At 58.6% G+C, this 20,614-nt stretch overlaps 1 protein-coding gene and 1 pseudogene across 2 annotated transcripts; both read left to right on the top strand.

The window, feature by feature from the left end:
* Positions 1–38: 38 nt before the first annotated feature.
* Positions 39–18,566, top strand: LOC149524392 (uncharacterized). Its single transcript, XM_089778845.1, has 6 exons — positions 39–514; positions 774–988; positions 1,215–2,712; positions 13,700–13,971; positions 16,014–16,127; positions 16,413–18,566. The coding sequence occupies exons 2-6, from the start codon at positions 850–852 to the stop codon at positions 18,077–18,079; spliced, it is 3,690 nt and encodes a 1,229-aa protein (XP_089634971.1). The 5' UTR covers positions 39–514; positions 774–849; the 3' UTR covers positions 18,080–18,566.
* Positions 5,147–8,698, top strand: LOC102447019 (zinc finger protein 2-like; annotated as a pseudogene). The gene is made up of 5 exons (XR_016349745.1): positions 5,147–5,271; positions 5,578–5,651; positions 5,826–5,952; positions 6,515–6,628; positions 7,363–8,698. The product of XR_016349745.1 is annotated as a zinc finger protein 2-like (transcript).
* Positions 18,567–20,614: the final 2,048 nt, after the last annotated feature.

Here is a 20,614-nt window from a genome sequence, read left to right as displayed (position 1 = left end):
GCTGCGTGCGAGTCTGGCGCTGGACCAGGGGGGCGGTGGACCAGGCTGTAAACAGGCCCGTGGTACAAGTTTGTTCTGGGCCTGGAAAAATTATACTGAGGGGTCCTCTGGCTGTGGAGCCCCCGGTGCAGAGACAGGGCTGTCCTGAGACGCGCCCGGCCAGCGCTGAGATGCAGCCACCTCTGGGGGGCGGCGCGGGCTACTCACAGCGCGCTACGGTGGGGCCGAGCGGGTTAAAGCCATAGAGCTGCAGCCGTGGGGGAAGGGGAGGAGGCAGCACAGGAAGCAACTTCCTGCTGCAAAAGCTACCGCTCGGCAAAGTGGCCGCTGCGGGCTGAGCGCCCCGGGGCACGTGGGTCCCCAAGCATCGGATCCGGGTTGGTACCGAGCCCCCGGCCCCAGCGCCGAGAGACCCAGCGGGGAGGCGGGCCCGGGCACTGGGAGAAACTGCAGCAAATCGCCGTCTGGAGGAAGTAACCAGGGCAAGGAGGCTGAGGTGGCAGGGGGCTGTGGGGTGGGATTGAGGGGCACTGGTAGGGCTGTGGGGTGGGGCTGAGGGGCATTGTGGGGTAGGGCTGAGGTGGCAGGGGGCTGTGGGTCAGGACTGAGGGGCACTGATGGGGCTGTATCAGGGCGCCAGCCAGCCTGCCGTATTCACGTCTAGCCCCAGTTTTCTGGCTCCTGAGAGGCAGGTCCCTCCAGCCAGCCGGGCATCTGGGGTGCGCAGGGGTTGAATTTCTCATCGGATCTTGGCTGTGTGTGTCCCTCTGCAGACTGCTCTGACCTGTCCCTGGCAGTCTCCATCTGTGGTGAGGGGCATCCCTGGGTGTCTCCAGGGCCCGCAACTGGATGGCGCAGCAGGACAGCCACACTGAGCCCAGTCCTGACAGCCTGACCCAGGATGAGATGGAGCCGGATACCCCCCTGGCCGCGGAGAGCCAGCCGCCGGCTGGGTGTGCAGAGGATCCTGAAGCACAGCAGGAAACGGGTAACCAGTGGGGCTGGGCAGTCCATGCACCAGGTTGCAGGCCCTGGGGTTGTCTTTACAGCCAATTCCTTTCTGTGCCAGCTGCAGGGGTTACGCTGGGGCCAACCCGGCCGCTGCTCTCCCCTCTGGGAAAGGGTTGGGGGGTTTTGCTCCCTGCCCATCAGGTTTTCCACTCCCTTAGCTGCCCGTTTTCTCCCCAACTGGATTCTCTCTCTCCCCCGCACAGGTACTGACATGGAGGAGGAAATTCCCCCATGGGAAGGGCCTGCAGGAGAGGAGCTGCATGGACCATCCCGGAGCCCCCCGCGGGAGGAGGCTGGCGAGGTGGGCCGGCAGAGGAGGGCGAGGCGGGATGGTGAGGTGGCCCCGCCAGGTCGCGCCCTCCGCGAGGGGCCCATCATCTGCGGTGACTGCGGGAAGAGCTTCGCCAAGGACTCGGAGTTCATCAAGCACGAGCGCACCCACACGGGCGAGCGGCCCTATCAGTGCCCCGACTGCGGGAAGGGCTTCACCAACAGCTCCAACCTCCTGCGCCACCAACGCATCCACAGCGGGGCCCGGCCCTACCCCTGCGCCGAGTGCGGGAAGAGCTTCCGCCACAAGGAGCACCTGACCCGCCACGCCCGCGTCCACACCACGGAAAAGCCCCATGTCTGCGCCCACTGCGGGGAGGCCTACAGCACTCGCACCAACCTGCTGCGCCACCAGAGCAGCCACACCGGGGAGCTGCCCTACAAGTGCCCCGAGTGCGGGCGGCGCTTCGGGGAGGCGGCGGCACTGGCCGGCCACGTGGTGATCCACAGCGGGAAGCCCCACATCTGCCCCGAGTGCGGGAAGAGCTTCCGGCGCGGCTCGTCGCTGCGGGAGCACCAGCGGGTGCACACTGGGGAGCGCCCCTACGGCTGCCCGCAGTGCGGGAAGGGCTTCAGCCAGCGCTCCTCCCTGGTGCTGCACCGGCGCACCCACACGGGCGAGCGCCCCTATGTCTGCGGCGACTGTGGGCGCAGCTTCAGCGTCAGCTCGGCCCTCATCACCCACCAGCGGCTGCACACTGGGGAGCGCCCCTTCCCGTGCCCGGAGTGCCAGAAGCGCTTCAGCGACCGTAAGGCCCTCAAGCGGCACCAGCGCGTCCACACCGGCGAGCGGCCCTACCGCTGTGCCGACTGCGGCAAGGGCTTCAGCCAGAGCTCGGCGCTGGCCACCCACCAGCGCATCCACACCGGGGAGACCCCCTACGGCTGCGGGGCCTGTGGCAAGCGCTTCGGAGACCTCTCGGCCCTCAAGCGGCACGAGCGCATCCACACCGGGGAGCGGCCCTACCGCTGCGGCCAGTGCGGGAAAGCCTTCAAGCACAGCTCGGCCCTGGCCCAGCACGGCCGCACCCACACCGGCGAGAAACCCTATGTCTGCTCCCAGTGCGGCAAAGCCTTCTCCCAGGGCTCCACCCTCATCCAGCACCAGCGGGTGCACACTGGCGAGCGCCCCTACCCTTGCCCGCAATGCGGGCGCAGCTTCTCCCAGGGCTCTGCCCTCACCCAGCACCAACGCACCCATGCCAAGGAGAGCGACCCGCTGCTGGGGCCTGGTGGGGCCCGGCTCTACCGGGACCCCTTTGTCCAGCCACGGGATGAGGACGAGGAGGAGGACGGAGTGGGGGAGGTGCTGGTGCTGCCTCCTGGGACGTGGGATGCAGAGCTGGATGTGCAGATCAAAGAGGAGCCGGAGTGATGGAGGAGGGTGCTGCTGAATCAGCGGAGGGTGGGCGTCAGGGCTGGATGTGGGTGTCACAGGGGCTCATCTCTGCACCAGAAATCCCCTCTGTGCTGGAGCTGTGGACAGAGTCTGCAGGGTGGGGGCGTCTCCCCCTTCACCGCTCTCCACTCAGCAGGGATCGTTAACCCCCACAAGCCCAGCCTGTCCCAGAGGAATCTGTCCTGTTGGTCCCCAGATCTCGCCCTCTCTGTGCCTTGGTCTCTGCTCCCTCCCCTCTCTCAGGGCTGGTGGAGGTTGGGGGGGACTGGTCACTCTCCCCAGGAGGCCAGAGAGACGGAAGTCTCCCAGGCCTATCTGAGTTGTGCTGGGGACAAGGCCGTTTTTTATCCATTGTCTCTGTTTCTACTTCTGTCTGAAAACAATAAACATCCAGGACGTTCCTTGCCCACAGCCCATGACGGCTCCGCTGGGGCTCTCTACTGACATGCAAAAGGGAGCGGTGAGGTCGGGGTGGGGGGGTAGCGGGGCTTGGTGTGTATTTAGTGAGCCAGGTACTGGATGGGGCGCCAAGACTCCTGGCCTCTATCCCAGGCCCTTGAAAGGGAGGAGAGAGGGATCCAGTGGTGGGTGCAAGGGGGCTGGGAGCCAGGACTTCTGAGTTCTAGCCCCAGCTCTGAGGGAGGGAGTTAAAGTGGGAGGAGGGGCCCAAAAGAGGGAGTTAAGATTACTTGATTCTAAGCTCTGCTGCTGACTTGCTGTGTGATCAGAGGCAAGTCACTTCCCCCTTTCTGCCTTGGTTTCCCCATTTGTAGCACGGGGATCATACTAATTAGTAAAACACTGAGATCTAGGGAAGAATGATGCTGTGTAAGAGCCAGGGCTCTACTCTTTGTATTATCGCAGCACCTCTCCAGGCGTCAGTCAGGGAGCAAGACCCCATGGTGCTTGGGCGCTGCCCATGTCGCCTTGCTCAGACTCAGAGCCAGGGCTGAAAATTGAGTCCATCCCGATTGTGCGGTTTTTCACCACCTGAATACTCCAGAACTTTTGGGTCTCAACATTCTACCCCCAGCTGCCACAGAACCTTTGGGTCCTCAACATTCCACCCCCAGCTGCTGCAGAACCTTTGGGTCCTCAACATTCCATCCCCAGCTGCCGCAGAACCTTTGTGTTCCCAGCATTCCACCCCCAGCTGCCACAGAACCTTTGGGTCCTCAACATTCCATCCCCAGCTGCCACAGAACCTTTGTGTTCCCAGCATTCCACCCCCAGCTGCCACAGAACCTTTGGGTTCCCAGCATTCCACCCCCAGCTGCCACAGAACCTTTGGGTCCTCAACATTCCACCCCCAGCTGCCGCAGAACCTTTGTGTTCCCAACATTCCACCCCCAGTGGCTGTGGACTCCTTGGGCCCCCAGCATTCTGTCCCTTGCTGCCACAGAACCCTTGGGCTATGTCTACACATCTTCCCTCTTCTGCAAAAGCTATGCAAATGAAGCACAGATTAGCATATTGCTATGCTTCATTTGCATAATTAATTAGTAGCCGTTTTTGCACAAAAAGGTGCCGTCTACACAGCGCCTTTTTGCACAAAAATCTCTTGCACAAAAATGGCTCCTAATTATGCAAATGAAGCACAGTAATATGCTAATCTGTGCTTCCTTTGCATAGGCTTTTGCAGAAGAGGGAAGCTGTGTAGACGTAGCCTTGGACTCCCAACATTCTACTCCCGATGCCATTTTCAACCACCTTGGAACCTTCCATTCCTGCCCCACTCATGCACCCCGGTTGGCACTGCCAAGCTCACCCCGCAGCCCTGTCTCCCATGCCTCTACTCTGGTGCTGCCAGTCAGGACCAGTGGGGGAGAGAGAGGGTCCCTGGCGGCAGCCACTTTCCTGTCTATTGGCCCTTTTGGCCTGGAACTGGGGAGAGAATTTGAAGGGGAGGGGTCAGGCATCTGTGGGCGATGAAAACCTCGGGAAGGGCGGGGTTAGAGGCCCACAATGTGGTGGTCACCAGGGCTGGGGGTTGGCCCATGGGCCAAGGTCCATGTCACACTCGGGATAAGTCTCACGACATATGGAATGGATGCAAGTTGCCTGGCCTTTGGTTTGGATGCCACCTGAATGTCAGCATGTCATGGAGCAGGCCCGGGGGGCAGCTGCCCCAGGGCCTGGGGCCCTTTAAACAGCCCCTGCAGAGTTGTGATGTGGGGGCTCTTAGGGTGCCTGGGGAGGCGGGGTGCTGCGCTGCACGCTCCAGGCAGTGCTTGGGAGGGGAGGATGCTGAGGACCAGGATTGAGAAGGGCTGGCGGCAGAGTTGGGCTGGCAGAGGCTGAGAAGCTGGTGGGGAGGGGGATACACGCGCACAGGCCCGTTCATTCATCCCTGGCTCCGGGCCGGGGATTGGCTCCGGGCGGCGTGACGCAAGCGGGGGGGGGGAATCTCACCCAACATGGAGCCTCCCAGCTGGGGCGCCCGGCTTCTGCCCGGGTTCGCAGCCCGCGGGCGACGGGAGGCGGCTCCCAGGACCAGCCGCTGCCGGAGGCTCAGGAGCTGCGGGACATGGGTACTGGGGGCAGGCGGGAGCTAGCAGCGGGAGCGAAGGGGCCCGGCTCCCCGCCAGTGCCTGGCACAGACCCATATATCTCCCCTGGCCCATGGAAGCCCAGTTCCCGGCTCGCGCACGCCCGGGTGCGGGGCAGCAAGCGGCGGCAGCAGCAGCGTGGGGTTGGGCTGTGCCAAGGGGGCGCTGTCCCCTCTGTTTGTGCCAGCCGGGGTGTCCCGCAGAGCGATTTGCTCCAAAGGGGCCCGATACCCCCACCCCGTGGGGCTGAGCCCTGCCTCTGACACTGTCCCCCTGTGCTCCCCACAGATCCTGCCCAGGGCGACGTGGGGGGCCGCATGGCCTGGGAGCTGGTGCTGGTGGGCGCTGTGGCTGGCTGCCAGGTGAGAGGCGCAGTGGGATGTGCAGTTGGCCCGGGATCGCTGCCCCTTCCCCCTGGCTCCTGCTGCAGACTCCCCCTTGGGGCGCCCCCTGTGGTGCCCCTCGTGCCCGACCCTAATCCAGCCTTGGGGTGTGGCTGGGGCGACGGGTGCTGAGCTGGGCCCTTCTGGTTCCAGGTGCCGGTGGCCTTCACCGAGGTGGCCGTGTGGTTCTCCCGGGAGGAGTGGGGGCTCCTGGACCCAGGGCAGAGGCAGCTCTACAGAGATGTCATGCGGGAGAATTACCAGATGCTGCTCTCGCTGGGTGAGGTGCCGATGCCCCTCGGGCACCAGGGGCTCACGTAGCAGAGAGTCTCTGATGGCCGGGGACAGCGTCAGCTCAGGGCTCTTCCCTGGCCCCGTAGCTTGTTGTGGGATTGGCCCTGCCCCAACCCACACAGGAGAGACTGTCCCCCCCCACGCCGCTCACTGGAAGGGGACTCACTGGGGCAGTTTGAGACCCACCCCCAGGGCTCTCTAGGCTCCTGGTGGCTGTATTTCCTTGCTCCAGTTCACACATGCACCGGATCCCTGTATCCCCTGCCAAGGCCAGCTGTGTGCCCAGCAGTGGTTCTGCTCCCTGTGGGGCTAGGAGTGGCCCAGCCTCTCCCTGAGCCTTTTGGCCCCTCACTGTGTGTGGGGAGCCCTGACTCCTTTACGGGGCCCAGCCCGACCTCCTGGCATCACCCCGCCCCAAAGGGCCCCTGTGACATTTCCCCCTGCACGGAGAACAGGGCTGGGGTTGAACTGAGGGCACGTTCTATGCACCGAGCCCTCTAGGGAGATGTCACCAAACCCCATCTCACCTGTTTCCTTCCCCCAACCAGGATTCCCTGTCCCCGATCCAGCCATGATCTGTGGGATGGAGCAAGGGGAAGAGCTGAGGGTCCTGGATCTCCAGGGCTCTGAGGAAAGGGAGATCCCGAGAGGCGCCTGCACAGGTGAGGAATGAGCGACGCCACCTCGGAGTGCAGGGGAAAGCAGGGATGTCAGTAAAATTCACTAAAATCCCCCAGTTCCGTTTGGTCTCGTTCTGTATTGTGCCTTCCAGGCACCTCTCCTTGTGGCAGGCGTCACTCCTGGGTCCCAGCAAAGCCACTGAGCTGTCCCCAGGATTTAGGAGAGTCTGTCATGTCTGTCCGGTTGCTGATGTTACGGGAGAGGTGCCTAGACTTGGGGGCAGGACCCCAATGCCAGCTTAGCAGTGCTTGAAAAACTGGCTAGAGGAGAAGCTGAGAGTCCATTAGTCAGCCAGTTCCCCTATCCTGGGCAATTTTAAAATCAAGTTTGGGTGTTTTTCTGAGAGAGCTGGGCTAGTTCAAACTGGGAGCAATTCAGGGGAGTTCTCTGATTTGTGCTGTACAGGAGATCGGACTAGATCTTTTTTAGCCTTAGACTCTATGAAGCTATGAATTTTGGACCTGGCCCATGTTCCCAGTAAGCTGTGCGCTTGTGCAGCCATTCAGGAGAGATTCCAATGCAGCCCAGCTGACTAACAGAACTAGGTTTTGTCTTTCTACAGTAGTGCACATCTGCACATGCCTTGGTGCATGTTAAAAAAATTATTCCACATGCAGATGAAAAAAATCTGCACGTGGATGGAAAAAATTAGAGGGATCATTGGACCTTGATTAAAATTATGATTCCCAGTTGGATTCTCTCTCTCTCTCAGTAGGTTCCAGAATAGAGAAGGAGAATTCCCAGCAGGAAGGGCCTGAGGGAGCGAAGCCGAATGGGACATCCTGGAGCTCTGGCAGCGGCACAGGACGGCAGCGGGGAGAGAAGGAGCCAGGACGCAGGTGCAGGAGGGCCGGGCCCTTCAGCTGCGGGGACTGTGGGAAAAGTTTCACCAAGAACTCGGAGCTAATCAAACACCAGCGCACGCACACGGGGGAAAGGCCCTACCAGTGCCCGGATTGCGAGAGGTGCTTCGCCATCCGCTCCAGCTTGGATCGCCACCGGCGTGTCCACACGGGTGAGCGCCCCTTCCCCTGCACCCACTGCGGGAAGAGCTTCAAGCTCAGCTCCGCCCTGAGCCAGCACCGGCGTGTTCATGCTCAGCAGGGGCCTTGCTTCTGTGCTGAGTGTGGCAGGGGCTTCAGAGACAGCGCTGCATTGATCCAGCACCAGGCTGAGCACCGGAACGACAGAGATCCCACCAACGGCCCTGTGGGGACACGGGTCTACAAGGACCCTTTCATCCAGGCGTGGGACTTTGACGGGGAGGCTGTGGGATGTGATATCCTGAGCCTGTGAAAGCAGAGAGTAGGTGATGGATCTGCACCTGGGTCGTGGAGCTGGACGGGAGATGGCGGAGCGAGAAGAGAGCAGCCGTCAGGAAGACAAGGACGGAAGCTGTGCTCTCTGGAGCAGGACTGGGAGACAATGTGGTCTAACGCCGGGGCTCTCAACCAGAGATCTGTCAGGAGGTACCGCCATTCATCTAGGGATTTGCCTAGTTTATATTGACTTTGCTCGTGTGTGTTGTAAAACTACAATCTCAGACAGATGGGTTGAGAAAGTAAAGCATTCGTCAGTAAGAATGTCTGTGATACAGGCTGTGGTTTTATGTTTGCCTTTGTTGGCAAATCGTTTTGAAGTGGAGGTGAAACTTGGGGGAACTCGCAAGACAAATCAGACTCCTGAGCTGGATACAGTAGTCCAGAAAGTTTAAGAAGCTCAGGTCTAGTGAACAGAGCACTATGTTACGACATCTGGGTTCATTTCCTGGCTCAGCCTCTGGCTGGCTGGCTGAGCTGAGGCAAGTCCCTGCTACCTCTGGGCCTCATTTTTCTCTCCTGCAAAATGGGGATAATCATACAGGTCTCATTGTCAAGTTCTTTGGGATCTTATGATGGAAAGCACTAGATAAGAGCTGGGCACAGTTCTAATGGCTGAAAAAAATCATGTAAACATTATTTTGATGGACTATTGGGGTTTGATTTCTTTTTTCCCCCTATGGAAAGGGTTCACATTCTGTGGGAAAATACTGATTTGTTGTTGTTGTTGTTGTTGTTAAAAAAAAAACAGGTGACAGAAAACAAAAATTTCATCCAGAAACTGAAGTGTTTTAATTTTGTGTGTGCGCCCTAGTGCTTCCTAAGAGTTGTGGTTTGGCTGAACTCTCTAGACTGTCTCCCATGATGCATTGCTTCCCGTCGCTTAGCAGATACCATAGTACGTGATGGGAGATGTAGGATAACCAGGTAGGCCAACTTCTGGAAGAGAATGGGAGCACAAAGCACTGAAATTACAACTCCCTTGGAGCATTTCCAAATTTAATTTTTGTTTTGGCTGAAATTTTCCTTTTTTTCTTTGGAAATTGTAGGCAAGTGATTTTTCTCCCCCCTTCGCCCTCCCTCCCCCCGCAATGAAAAATATCAGGGATGGAGACCCAGAAACATTTTCCAATGAGCTCTACCCACAGGTCCCTTTTGCCTGAGCTAATGGATCAGACCTGTTAGCTGGGAGGCAGCAATGTAACCCACTGGTGAGTGTGTCCCTGATTCACAAAGGGTATGAGTCTGTTCCAGGCCTGATTAAAGAGGGCTGGTCTTTATCTTGTATATCTTGAGGTCATCAGTTCAGTTCTGGGTGTAAGACACTGACATTAGCAGCTCTGTTATGTGATAAGCCACAAAGCAGTTGATGGAGGGGAAAAAAGCGAGGATGGTGGTTTTGCTTCACAACAGCCTCCGCCACCCCCACCGCAGAGGAATCGCCTCAGCTCTCAAGGTGCTAGCTGCCCCAGAATGGGGCACATTTCTCCCTCCTTTGCCCCTGGCTCAGCAGGAATCATTAACCCCTCCCCCCCACAGCTAATTCCTGGCTCTGCCACCTTCTTGCTGTGTGACTTTCATTCCCCACCATCTCCCCTCCTATTTCTTATGTACATTTGAGCTTTAGGGGCAGGGTCTGGCTCTCTGTGTGTCTGTGCAGAACCTGGCTGCCCAGAAGGGGGCTGGATCTCACTTGGGGTCTGTGCAGCACCTGGCACCATGGGGGGCCTGGTAATCGGTCAGGGTCTCTGCAGTGCCTGGCCCATTGGGGAGCCCAGTCTGTTAGGGTCTGTGCAACATGGGCACATTGGGGGCCCCTGATCTCAGGGATGACCCTTTGCACTAGTGATCTTCTCTTCTTACTGTGTACTTTAGAAATGTGCGTCTGTCCGTCTGTGAGTCCTTCTCTTCAAGAACTCCTGAACGGTATAGCTAGGGCCTCCAAATTCAACAGGCTGCTTCCTCTCCTCCTAACTTACAGCAAGGTCAAGGTGTGGTTGTGCCAGGACAATGGGATGTGCCTAGAATGTGACTGCTTCATAGCAAACAGAAAGGGAGGGGTGTGATAGTAGGGGCAGTTATGCTCATGCATGACCACAGGGGGAGCAGCAAGCGAGTGGCCCCTGTGATCCCAGGGAGAAGCTGGCGGCCACCCCCACCCTCTTCCCTGAGCCCTCCATCCCTCTGCTGAGCCCCACCTCCTCCCAACCCCTTGCCCTGACTCCTTAGCCCCTCCTCACCTTCATACCCTAACTCTTGCATCCCCCCACATCTCCAGCCCCCTGCCCTTAGCTCCTCCTCAACCCCCAACCCTGCCTCCTGCACCTCCATGCTCCCAGCCTCCTACCTTGAGCCCTCCACATCCCCAAGGCCCTGTCCTGACTCCTGCATCCTACACACTGCTAGCCCCCTGCCCTAAAGGACCCAAGCAACACCAGGTAGGTCTTTTAGTCCATTATATATTTGAGTTTGTCTGTCTGTTCAAGAGCTCCTCCTAAATGGTAAGCACTAGGACCACCAAGTTCGGTAGCCAGCTTCCTCTTATAGCGTAGAGCAAACTCAGGGTTTGGTGGTGCCAGGAAAACGGGCTGTGTCTGCAATGGGATTACTTCTCATGGCACCAAACAGGAAAGAGACAATCACCAAAGGAAGTACAATTCTAAAACTGACATAAATGAATACATGTTGAAAGACTGACCCAAGATGAGCCAGAAAAATCAGATGCACCTGGAATAGGATTGTCTCAATAAATCTTACAGAAAAGAGCTAAAACGGAGACGTGTGGAGTAGTGTTCTGTTTTGGCACCGCTAAATCAATGAATAAGGTTTAAAAACAAGGAAAAAAATGTTGTTGGAAGCCAAATTAACTAGAGCTCTTTTCTGTTAAAATCTAGCGAATGATAAGAGTTCACAGGGATAAAGGAAAAAGATATCTGATAGAATTCCCATTTTAAAAAAATGTAAATGGACAAATTTTAAAAATCCCCTTTATAAAGAAATCCAAACGGAAAATTAACTTCATAATAGTAACACTGAATGGTTGAAAAATACAATTGTTTAAATAAAGCACGTACATTTTCCTTTTTATTAAAGAAAAAAGGGTAATTGAGTTAAGGATCTGAGCGACTAATCCATCATTCTCTGTAATCCTTCACTCCTGTCATCTGAAGGATGTGCCCACGAAAGCTCATACCACCATCTAGACAGTATTTGGTCCTGCCATGAGGGCAGGGGACTGGACTCGATGACCTCTCGAGGTCCCTTCCAGTCCTAGTATTCTATGATTCTATAATACGTGTTATGTTAGTCTTTAAGGTGCTACTTGACTATCCTTTTTTTTTTAAATTTTTCCGGTTACAGACTCACTCAGCTACCCCTCTGAAGCTTCTCCCTAATGTTAGAACCTTCATGATCCACATCTCAGCCTGGCTTTGCATTGTCTGTATCTGGAGAGGGAATGAGCAAATGCTTTAGTGAGTTCAGTGTTTCTGTTAAACCTAGTTAATAATAAGAGTTCACCGGGATAAAGGAAAAAATACACCTGATTGAATTCCCATTTTAAAAAAATGTAAGTGAGTTCAGTGTTGCTGTTTGTCTATTCTTTTTCATCATTTACCTACATTTGGGTCAGTTGGAGCTTGGCCGAGGGTTTGACTGTGCTGGATCAGCAGAGGAGTGGTTACCGACTCTGGCTTGAAACGTGCCAGTTTCCAACCTTGTTAAGTCTGGGAGGCACTGTAGGCCACTGGATTGGTCAGCACTCCTCGTTTCTACCCCCAGCTCTTGCAAGCAAGCATGGTCTAGTTGCTTAGAGCAGGAGGGCAGGGCATTCTACTTGTAGCTCGCTTTCCTCATCTATCAATGGAGGGTGATAAGGCCAACCTCCCTCCAACCAGTGGTTTGAGATCTGTGGCTGAAACATTCTATATCTCTGTAAAATAAATGCTGTAATCTGTATGTATGTGTTAGATTGTGCTAGGTTTAAAACACCCTGGCTGCGTCTAGACGGGCAAGTTTTTCACAAAAATGGCGATCGGGGCTTTTTTGCGCAAAAGCGTGTCTAGATTGGCACGGACGCTTTTGTGGAAAAACATCCTGCCAATCTAGATGCTCTTTTCCGCAAATGCTTTTAACGGAAAACTTTTCTGTTAAAAGCATTTGTGGAAAATCATGCCACTCTAGATGTAGCCCATGGCTCTTAAGTGTGTCTGACGTGTTGGTGATGCAGTAGAACTATGATCATTATGTAAATTAAATCTCCTCCCCTCCTGCACCATTTGTCAGATCTAGCTTTCTGTTATCTGCAGCACACTGGAGATGGTTGGGAATACGTTGATTAAATGTTTCCATCAAAAATGCCTATTGGTCAAAACCAAAACTATTTGTGGGAATTTTTTGACAAAGTTCTTGACTGAAAAAATAAATCAAACTCCAAGAGGTTTGAAATTGGTCACAGTACCTGTTTGTTTTTTAATTAACATTTTTTTTTTCTCATTTCAAAGCAACTTTCATCTGTAAATTGAAGAGAAGTTATAGGAAAAAAATACAAAAATGGTCAAAATCAAAATGAAACAGCATGATCGTGTCAAAATGAAACCTGAACCCAAATTCCACCCCACAGAATTATAGTTCATTAAAAATTCCAAAACTTTGACTTTGCATGCCAATTTAGGATGGGAAGGATTTCCAAAAATTTGAAACATTTTCATGGGACAGAAAATGAGCTCTAGGTAGGATCTTTTGGGTTTTCTCCTCCTTTCTGGTCACGACCCTTGTGCCTCTCACCTCTTTGCATAGGTTGGCAGGCTGAACATGGATTTTGTGGCTGCTAACTACAGCACAGGCTTCTGTCTCATTTAGCAGGTAGCAGTAGAAGGCTGTTGTTGTTCTCCATGCAGCTCAGGCACTGGAAGGACAGATGGCTCTTGTTCTCCCTGTCGGTTTCAGGTGAAATCCTTGCTTGGGTCTACAAAGTGCAAGGCCACTTGACCCCATAGCTAGAATTGGTCTCTCCGCTGTGTCTGGCCTCTGTCCCACCCCACTTGCATTTCTCGGGGTAACTGCTACCATCCTAACGGAGGCAGGTGAAGTACAGGTTGAAACTCTCTTAACCAGGATTCTCTGGTCCAGCAACATCGAGGGTCTGGCATGGACGCTGCAGGACTAGAGAGCCCTGGTGGAGGGCTAGTGGCACAGACCCCTGCGGGACTGGCAGGGCAGTGGGCTGCCCAGGAGGGTTGGGAGACCAGTCCCAGAGCCCCAGCCTGTGGCTCCTAGCCCTGCCAGGTAGCCATGTCTGTGCTGGCAGGAGGTGGGGAGCCAGCTGTGAGGCCAGTGGGCTGGCACAGCAGATGCCAGTGGATCCTGGAGCCCCAGTGTATAGCGGCCCTGCAGGGCTGGGAGCCATGGCAGCAATGGCTGCCCAATGGGGCCAGCGGGTGGGTCCAGGGAGGCCGGTGGCAGGGGTCTAGAAATGACCTCTTGTGGTCTGGCAAAATCCCTCATCCAGGACCAGTCAGGTCCCAAGGCTACCGGACCAGGGAGGTCCAACCTGTACTGTCAACCTGATGCTCCTGCCTCTGCAACCAGCTGGCAGCAACCCCCCAGGGCGCGCCTGCCGTTGGCGACCCTGTGAGGTTCCTTCCAATGGCCCCGCTGATCTTTTCCATCCAAGTGCGGAATAATTTTTTTAGGTGCACCGAGGCCTGTGCCAATGTGCACCACCCGCGAAAGCGAAACCCAGCGGGGGGGCTCGTGGTCTCTCTCCGCCCCGGGGGCCCCTGCCCAAATGTCACTCGCTAAGTGGGGTGCCCGCCCCGCCCCCCTGCCGCTCTGGCCGCGCCGCAGAGGCGGGTTCGCCGGGCCGGCAGGAAGCGCGGCGCGATCGGGCCGCAAACAGCCGGGGACCTTCCTGGGCCAGCCCCCGCCCGGGAGTCCCGCCCCGCAGCCCGCGCGAGGGGCCGCGGCCCGGCTGCAGCCCCCGGGGCGTCGCGCCGGCCGCCGCCGTGAGTGGGGCGCTGGGGGTCCCGTGGGGCAGGCAGCCGAGCACGGCCAAGGAGAGGCGGGCTGGGGCTCTGGCAGAGCTGGGGGGGAGAGCTCGGGCTGGGACAGCAGGAGGTTGGGGGGCAGGATGGAGGGGCGCCGGCAGAGCCCAGAGTTGTGGGGCGGGGCAATGCAGAGCCTAGAGCCGGGATAGGAGGGGGCTGTGGGGCAGAATGGAGGGGCATTGGCAGAGCTGTGGGGCTGGGATAGGAAGGAGCTGTGGGGCAGTGCAGAGCTGGGATGGGAGGGGGCTGTGGGGCAGAATGGAGGGGCATTGGCAGAGTTGTGGGGCTGGGATAGGAAGGAGCTGTGGGGCAGTGCAGAGCTGGGATGGGAGGGGGCTGTGGGGCAGAATGGAGGGGCATTGGCAGAGCTGTGGGGCTGGGATAGGAAGGAGCTGTGGGGCAGTGTAGAGCTGGGATGGGAGGGGGCTGTGGGGCAGAATGGAGGGGCATTGGCAGAGCTGTGGGGCTGGGATAGGAAGGAGCTGTGGGGCAGCGCAGAGCTGGGATGGGAGGGGACTGTGGGGCAGAATGGAGGGGCATTGGCAGAGCTGTGGGGCTGGGATAGGAAGGAGCTGTGGGGCAGTGCAGTGCCCAGAGCCGGGATAGGAGGGGGCTGTGGGGCAGAATGGAAGGGCATTGGCAGAGCTGTGGGGCTGGGATAGGAAGGAGCTGTGGGGCAGTGTAGAGCTGGGATGGGAGGGGGCTGTGGGGCAGAATGGAGGGGCATTGGCAGAGCTGTGGGGCTGGGATAGGAAGGAGCTGTGGGGCAGTGTAGAGCTGGGATGGGAGGGGGCTGTGGGGCAGAATGGAGGGGCATTGGCAGAGCTGTGGGGCTGGGATAGGAAGGAGCTATGGGGCAGTGCAGAGTGCAGAGCTGGGATAGGAGGGGGCTGTGGGGAGAATGGAGGGGCATTGGCAGAGCTGTGGGGCTGGGATAGGAAGGAGCTGTGGGGCAGTGCAGAGTGCAGAGCTGGGATAGGAGGGGGCTGTGGGGCAGAATGAAAGGGCATTGGCTAAGCTGTGGGCCTGGGATAGGAAGGAGCTGTGGGGCAGTGCAGAGCCCAGAGCTGGGATAGGAGAGGGGCAGAATGGAGGGGCATTGGCAGAGCTATGGGGAGAGGGAAGCTGCCAGCTCTCCAGTGACTAGCCTGTGTCCCAGACCCAGTTCAGTGGGTCCCTGTCTGGAGCCATGAGTGGGAGGGGCTGGGAGGGCTGCCCCTCCCGGGAAGGGCTGGAAGGGTTGCCTGCCCCCCCCCCCGCCCCCCCCCCAGCGGTGCTCCAGTGGGGAGAGAGGGAGCTGCTCCCTGCTTAGCTGGAGCTAACGGGGCTGATCACGCTCCCAGCAGGGCCCACTCCACATGGGTTCCAGTGGGGGGGGGAGGGGGGGGCGGCGGTGTTGGTCCCCTGCCCCGGCTGGGGCTGGGCCCTGACCCTGTTTCCCTTCCAGACCTGCCCCGGCTCTGCCCCGGCTGCCCAGCCCACATGAGGAGGGGAGTGATGGAGGGCAGCAGCGCCTGCCCTGGCTCCTTAGGCCCGGCTTCCAGGTGAGCTCCTCCCCAGCCATGGTCCTGGGGTTGCTGGCCAACCAAGCCCTGCCTCCCCTTCTACCCCTGGCCACCAGCCCCATGGCTTTCGAGCCTGGCAGCAGGGGAGGGCGGGGAGCACAATGCGGCTCCAGCCTGCTCCACTCTGCTCCCAGCCGCATGGCTCTGGGGAGGGGCTTGGGGTGCAGGGGCGGAGCAGGGACTTGGAGGAAGGGGTGGAGTGTGGCTGGGGAGGGGCGAGGTGGGGCAAGGAGTGTAGTGGAGGCAGGGTCTGGAGCAGGACAGGGGTTGTCCTGGGTCCGCACCCCTCCAGGGACAGCCCTGCCAATGGGTCCCCATGAACTTTCCCCCAGCAGAGAACAGGGCCACGGTTAGAATCCGGAGCGTTCCTTGCCCCAGGCCGTCCCGGGAGATTTCACAAAGCGCCATCTTGCTTGTTTCCTTCCCTGTCGGCAGGCGTCCCCATCCCTGACCCTGCTGCCAGCTCCCGGATGGAGCCAGGGGAAGAGCCGAGGGTGCCGGACCTCCAGGGCTCTGAGGAAAAGGAGACCCCAAGAGGCGCCCGCACAGGTGAGCGATGAGTGACACCAGCCCAGAGACAGGAGTGAAGGGGAAGCCGCAGGGAGCCCCCCCCATGACGGGCGTCACTCCCAGCCCCCACCTGTCCTCCCTGGCCTCTGAGGGCTCAGCTTGGCCACTGGGCAGAACGGGCCCCTTCTCCCCCCTCCTCCCTCCGGGAAGGGTTTGGGGCAATTGGCTTCCAGCCCATCAGGTTTTCTGCTCAGCCACAAACCCCTTTTCTACCCCCCGCCCCAGCGCTGGGAACAAGCCCCAGTTGGATTTTCTCTGTCCCAGCAGGTGCCGGGATGGTGAGCGAGCATGAGGAGGCGATTCCCCAGCAGGAAGGGCCAGCAGGAGCACAGCTACACAGGACGCCCCAGAGTCCCGCGCGGGGAGAGGCCGTCGAGAACCAAGGTGGGGTGGGGCTGGCAGAGCGGAAGGCCCAGGCCGAATCCCCACCCCCGGCACGGCACAGGCGGGTGGGGCGCGTCATCTGTGGCGACTGCGGGAAGAGCTTCGTGAAGAACTGTGACCTCTTCAAGCACCAGCGGGTGCACACGGGAGAGAAACCCTACAGCTGCCCGGACTGCGGGCGGAGCTTCACCTTCCACTCCACCCTCAGCAAGCACCAGCACATCCACACCGGCGCCCGGCCCTACCCCTGCGCCGAGTGCGGGAAGAGCTTCCGGCAGAAGGGCCACCTGACCCGCCACGCCCGCGTCCACGCCGGGCTCAAGCCCCACGTGTGCGCCCACTGCGGGGCGGCCTACAGCACCCGCACCAACCTGCTGCGGCACCAGGGCAGCCACACGGGGGAGCTGCCCTACAAGTGCACCGAGTGCGGCCGGCGCTTCAGGGAGATCGCCAGGCTGGTGGCGCACCTGGTGGCGCACTCCGGGGCGCGGGCCCACAAGTGCCCCGAGTGCGGGAAGAGCTTCCGGCGGGGCTCCTCGCTGACGGAGCACCGGCGGGTGCACACCGGGGAGAAGCCCCACGTCTGCCCCCAGTGCGGCGAGAGCTTCATGCGCCGGGCCACCTTCAACGACCACGTCCGGGGCCACTCCGGGGAGCGGCCCAACGTCTGCAGCGTCTGCGGGAAGAGCTTCACCAAGCGGCACTCCCTGCTGCAGCACCAGCGCTCCCACACCGGGGAGAAGCCCCACCAGTGCCCTGACTGCCCCAAAAGCTTCATCGCCAGCTCGGCCCTGGTGCAGCACCGCCGCATCCACACCGGGGAGACGCCCTACCGCTGCGAGGAGTGCGGGCGCAGCTTCAGCCAGCGCTCGGTGCTGACCACGCACCGCCGGCTGCACACCGGCGAGCGGCCCTACAAGTGCGGCCAGTGCGGCAAGGGCTTCAGCCAGAGCTCGGCGCTCACCCAGCACCGCCGCACCCACACCGGGGAGTCGCCCTACGGCTGCGCCCAGTGCGGGCGGAACTTCAGCGGCATGTCGGCCCTCAAGCGGCACCACCGCACCCACACCGGCGAGCGGCCCTTCCGCTGCGCCCAGTGCGGGAAGGGCTTCAAGCAGAGCTCCACGCTGGTCCAGCACACCCGCATCCACACGCAGGAGCGGCCCTTCTCCTGCACCCACTGCGGCAAGAGCTTCAGCCAGCGGTCGGCTCTCGCCAAGCACCAGCGGACTCACGCCAAGGGGAGCGGCGGGGCCCACGAGGCTGTGGGGACACGATTCTACAAGGACCCCTTTGTCCAGCCGGGGGAGGACGGCCCCGAGCCCGAGGAGGTGGTGGTGGTGCTCCCGCCGGGGACCTGGGACTCCGAGTTGCCCCCCCAGATAAAGGAGGAGCCAGGGATGCTCCTGCATGTGAAAGAGGAGGCAGAACCGCCTCAGCATATTCAAGATGGCTCCCCGCAGGTTAAAGAGGAGCAGCCGGAGCTGCCGCAGGAAATTAAAGAGGAGCCGGCACCTCCACTGCAGATTAAAGAGGAGCCTGAGTGAAGAGTTTTGGGAGGGGTTAGATGGAGGGTTTGGGCCTCAGATGGTGGTAGAGGAATGAAATGGGGTGGGGCTTTTTCCACGGATCCTGAGCCACCCCTCCCCAGATGGCCGGGGAGAAGATGGAGTCGTCAGGGCCTGAGATGTCGGAATAAAAATGAAACTTGCGCTTTATGAGAGAAAAAGGGGACTGGCCGTTACGTTCTGCTTCTCAGGGGCCCCGGGCGTGCCTTCCCCCTGGAATTGGGTGACAGAATGCACCAGGGTAAGAGAGTTTTCCCTCTGCCCCACTTGGCAGGGAGCATTAACCCCTCCCAGGCTTAGCCCAGCTCCTAATGATAAAGTTGTAGCATGTTTAGCCGTGGTAGGGGAGACCCTGGCTCTCACTGCCAGTGCCTAGACGAGAGTGGGAAAATGGTTTTTGTCAGGGGTTCTCTCTGTCGGTTTTCTCTCTTATTTCTTCCCGGTCAATAAACAGTTTCCTGGTGGAGATGAAGTCCTCTCTGGATTGTGGTAGCCCCTAGAAATTCCACTCGTGGGCCTGGACCGGCGAGGGGCAACCGAGGCTAGTGAGTGGGTCATGTGCGAGGCCTCCTTCGTCAGTGAGCAGCAAGATTGTCATAACCAACATGGTCTCCCAGGAGAGGGCAGTTTTGCTCCCTGCACTTGCCCAGCTAGAACATGCGGGCTGGGCCGATTGAACCGGGGCAGCGCTGTGACGGGAGGCAGAGGGAACCCCCCGCGCTCACAGTCAGTTGTGTGCCGCCAGCATGCACCTCACCTCATGTGGGTGTCACTTCAGTAACGGGCAGGGAAAAACCAGTGTGGATGAAAACCAGCCGAGTGTGGCAACCCTGTGCGCAGGCACCAGCAAACACAATGTCTCATGGGTCACACATTGAACCCCCATAGGTCGCATGTGGCCTGCAGGTTGCCCACCACTGTCCTGGGCCTCTCTGTGCCCCATGCGGTACAAGCACTCACCAAAAATCCATTACTGGGGAGATGGAGGGGGGTGATTGCCAACGTGCAGGCATGAGAGGAGGAGGGGGAATAAAAATGGGGACAGATGCTGTCCTCTGTGGTGTGTTGAGTCATAAAAGAACCTGGGAGGGTTACACACAGGCCTGTGGGTGAGCACTATGGGGTAAAGTAAATAGACCGTCCTCGATGTGGTGCTGGCAGCGTCCTCGCTGTGATGGTGGCGGCAGTGTCCTCGCTGTGATGGTGGCAGAGACTTTCTCCACAGGTTGCACTTGTGAATATATCCCAGCTGCTTTCCGGTGACTGGTCTTGGCATGGACAAAGCTTCCTTTAGCTGCCATGGAGACTTCCTGGCCCAGCATGCCAGTTTCCCACCATTTTCACCAACCAGGCACTCCCCCCTGCCCAGGGTCCACCCCACCATTTCATCCCCAGCCACTTCCCCACCCATCAGGCCAATGTTCATCCAACAATGCAGGCCCCCCGTGTTTGACCCTCCCACCATTTGCAACAGCCACAGATCTGTCAGGTCTGCGACCCACCGCAGAGTCTGTGGAGGGGAATGGGCACCATAATGAGCTGTAGTTGGTCTTTCACCACAAAATATTGCTCACATTGTGAGGCAGGGAAGGAAAGAGACTTGTGTACCCAGCTGACACCGCGTGGGATGGGGAAGAGTGGCTGGGAGCATGCAGGAGTGGGCTGAGCTAGGATGTCCAGAGTCAAGCCCAAAGTTCCCTCTCTTTCCATCCATGTGCGGAATAATTTTATGTGCCTCAAAGCCTGGGTGCATGTGCACCACCAGCAAAATTAAAAATCTGAGCTGGGGGTGCCTGGAATCTCTCCTGAGCAGCCGCATCAGCGCCCAGCTTACAGGGAACCCTGGCCAAGCCCCAGCGCTGGGGACAAGGGATATGAGATGGGTGGTGCACACGAGTGCTCAGCACCTTTGTTTTAAGGCCTGTGTGCAAGTGGGCACCAGTTTAGCCCTGATTGAGTGGGGAGAGCGCCCCCTGCTGAGCCCCTGCGCTACAGCACCACTTAGCCTGGCACTGGGGTATTGGGGTCAGCTCTGGGGCAAGGGAAGAGCGCCCCCTACTGTAGGGATCATGTAACCTCATGGGTCATTAGAGGAACAACAATGGGAAGCGGAGCCCTATTCCCCCAAAGGGGCCCATGAATCCTTGAGCAGGGATTTTTCAGGGGGCCTGCTGCCCTCAAGTTGCAGGTTCCCCAGAGCCCTAGTTAGGCCGACTTGGCTGCTGAAATCTCCCCCATGCTGACCCCAAGGATGCAGGAGCCTGAGTACGTCAGAGGCCTGGGCTGCACAGAGCCAGGAGGGCTGGGCTTAAAGCCTTTGCCAGTAACAGAGAGGTAGCCCTGTTAGTCTGATCTTGCTAAAACAAAAGGAAAAACTATGTAGCTCTTTAAAGACTAACGAGATGGTTTACTAGGTGATGAGCCGTCACTTATTCAATCATCTGGTTTGTCTTTAAAGTGCTACATAGTTTTTCCTTTTGTTTTAGCCTTTCCCAGGGGTTCCCCGATCTGGGA

The sequence above is a fragment of the Pelodiscus sinensis genome, chromosome 5 (genome assembly GCF_052426305.1).
Source record: "Pelodiscus sinensis isolate ZL-2025 chromosome 5, ASM5242630v1, whole genome shotgun sequence".
NCBI classification, from domain to species: domain Eukaryota; kingdom Metazoa; phylum Chordata; order Testudines; family Trionychidae; genus Pelodiscus; species Pelodiscus sinensis.
The sequence above is the reverse complement of the archived record's forward strand: the minus strand, read 5'-3'. Positions and strand labels throughout refer to the sequence as shown.